The sequence below is a fragment of the Toxorhynchites rutilus genome, chromosome 1 (genome assembly GCF_029784135.1).
Source record: "Toxorhynchites rutilus septentrionalis strain SRP chromosome 1, ASM2978413v1, whole genome shotgun sequence".
In the NCBI taxonomy this organism is placed as follows: Eukaryota; Metazoa; Arthropoda; class Insecta; order Diptera; family Culicidae; genus Toxorhynchites; species Toxorhynchites rutilus.
Genome location: NC_073744.1, coordinates 97,611,810 through 97,613,988, shown reverse-complemented (window position 1 = coordinate 97,613,988; position 2,179 = coordinate 97,611,810). Strand labels below are relative to the sequence as shown.

The following is a 2,179-nucleotide window of genomic DNA, read 5'->3' as shown; positions in this document are numbered from 1 at the left end:
GCGTGCCCCACTCGCGAATGAATTGCTCAGCCGTACTGAACTTCGTCTCGACACATCGCTTGCTCTGCTTGTTCTGGAGCTTAGTTCTCTCTGCACCTGCTGCTTGATCTCGTCGACTTGCGTTTGGGAGAGCATATTGTTGCGTACAATCGCTCTACGCCTCGCGTTCATCGCGTTTTGGTCAAGCCTCCCGACGAACTCTGGATACGCTTCCTCGAACATTGCGAGTATTCGAGGGCGACCGCTCATGTCCGTCTCCAAAGCAGTGCAGATGTAATAGGCGCGGATCACGAATTCATTCATTTCATGTGTCCACATGATCCGTCGCCTAGTAGTACCCACAAGTGTGGACGACTGTCGTCTGACAGTCGCAACACGCCTCGTAGGCGCAGCGTTTCGTTGGTGATGTCCACGTGATGTCAGTTCTACTTAGCTTCTGATACGCTCACCTACGACTAGCTAACCAAGGAATCGAATATGTCTGGACGCGGAAAAGGAGGCAAAATCAAGGGCAAGTCTAAGTCCCGCTCGAATCGGGCCGGACTCCAGTTCCCGGTGGGCCGTATTCATCGTCTGCTCAAGAGAGGAAACTACGCCGAGCGGGTGGGAGGAGGAGCCCCCGTTTATCTGGCCGCCGTGATGGAGTATTTGAGTGCCGAAGTGTTGGAGTTGGCCGGCAACGCAGCTCGGGACAACAAGAAATCTAGAATAATCCCGCGCCATCTACAGTTAGCCATTCGGAACGACGAAGAACTGAACAAACTGCTTTCGGGAGTCACCATCGCTCAGGGTGGTGTTCTGCCGAACATTCAGGCCGTTTTGTTGCCCAAGAAGACTGAGAAGAAAGCACAATAGAGCTTAGTGCCGCATTGGAACAACAGGACATTGTGGAATATGCTTTTTTGTGGATCAGGACATTGTGGATGGCTTTCTTATCTCACTCCTTAACTAGGCGAACCTAGCCTAGTGGATGGCTTTTTAGCAGAATTATCTCACTTCTTAACTAGGCGAACCTAGCCAGAATTTTCACCTGCCCCCGGGCTTCTGAATGCCAAAGGGGGACTAGGCTCTGCGGAATGCACGTATCTGCATGCTCGTGCCGTTTTAGTCCTGACCGAGGAATTGTCGGACAATCGCGCAGGTGCTAAGGATGACCGACTTTTGGATGCCGGCCAATTCCTTCTCCATGTTCAACACCTTGAGCGCTTCCAGAAGTGTCTTCGGGACAATTCCAGTTCCAGAGAGAACGACTGGAACAATTCTTGGGACCTCCCTTAGCCCCCACAGTTCCTTGAGCTCCACGGCCAATGGTCGGTACTTGCAGATTTTGCGACCGTGGGTCTCCTCCAGATTCTGGTTCAGTGGAATAGCGACATCGATGATGGTGACTTTGCGGTCGCTCTTGTCGTAAACCATTATATCTGGACGGTTGTGGTGGATCGAGAGGTCGGTCAGAACAGTGCGATCCCAGTACAGCTTGAAACGGTCATTTTCCAGGACAGGTGCAGGCAGGTACCGGTAGTTTGGTACGTTGTCTTCCAATAGAGCACATTGGAGCGCCAGTTGACGATGAACAATACGGGCCACGTTGTTGTGGCGCTCGGTGTAGGCTGCGTTGGCCAAAACGGGACAGCCTCCCATAATGTGCTCTATGTTTTCACCTGGTTGATGGCACATCCGGCAAATGTCATCAACGTCTTGATGCCAGACGTACCGCCTGCAGTTTCTCGTCGGCATTATCCTGTCCTGGATGGCTATCATGTCGGCTTCTACTACTGAAGAGAGTTCACCACGCGTTAGCCACAGATTAGATGCGACCTTGTCGACGTGTGGCCGATCCAGTTGATGGGGGTGGGCACCATGCACTGCCTTCTGCTTCCAAGCTGCAATCTTCTCCTCCACTGTCTGCAGATTGCAGTTGAGTTGGTACTCCGCTTGCGCCAAGTGCAGAGCGCTGTATCCTCTGTCGGCGGCGCAGACAGCCCGGTATAGCGCGTTTTGGTTGGCGCGTTCTGCGAAGTACTCGCGCAGTTGTCGTACCTGGGCAACACACAGTGCAGATATGTCGACTATTCCAAGTCCCCCTTCTTTGCGTGGTAGTGAAACTCTCTCCAGTGCCGATTGAGGATGGTGCATTCCGGCCTCTTTAAATGCTTTCCTCATCCTCCTCTCAAGGTCC

At 52.8% G+C, this 2,179-nt stretch overlaps 1 protein-coding gene across 1 annotated transcript; it reads left to right on the top strand.

Annotated features, from left to right (window-relative positions):
• Positions 1–438: 438 nt before the first annotated feature.
• LOC129762975 (histone H2A-like) lies at positions 439–886 on the top strand. The gene has a single exon (XM_055761618.1). The coding sequence runs from the start codon at positions 478–480 to the stop codon at positions 853–855; it is 378 nt and encodes a 125-aa protein (XP_055617593.1). The 5' UTR covers positions 439–477; the 3' UTR covers positions 856–886.
• The last annotated feature ends 1,293 nt before the right edge of the window (positions 887–2,179 follow it).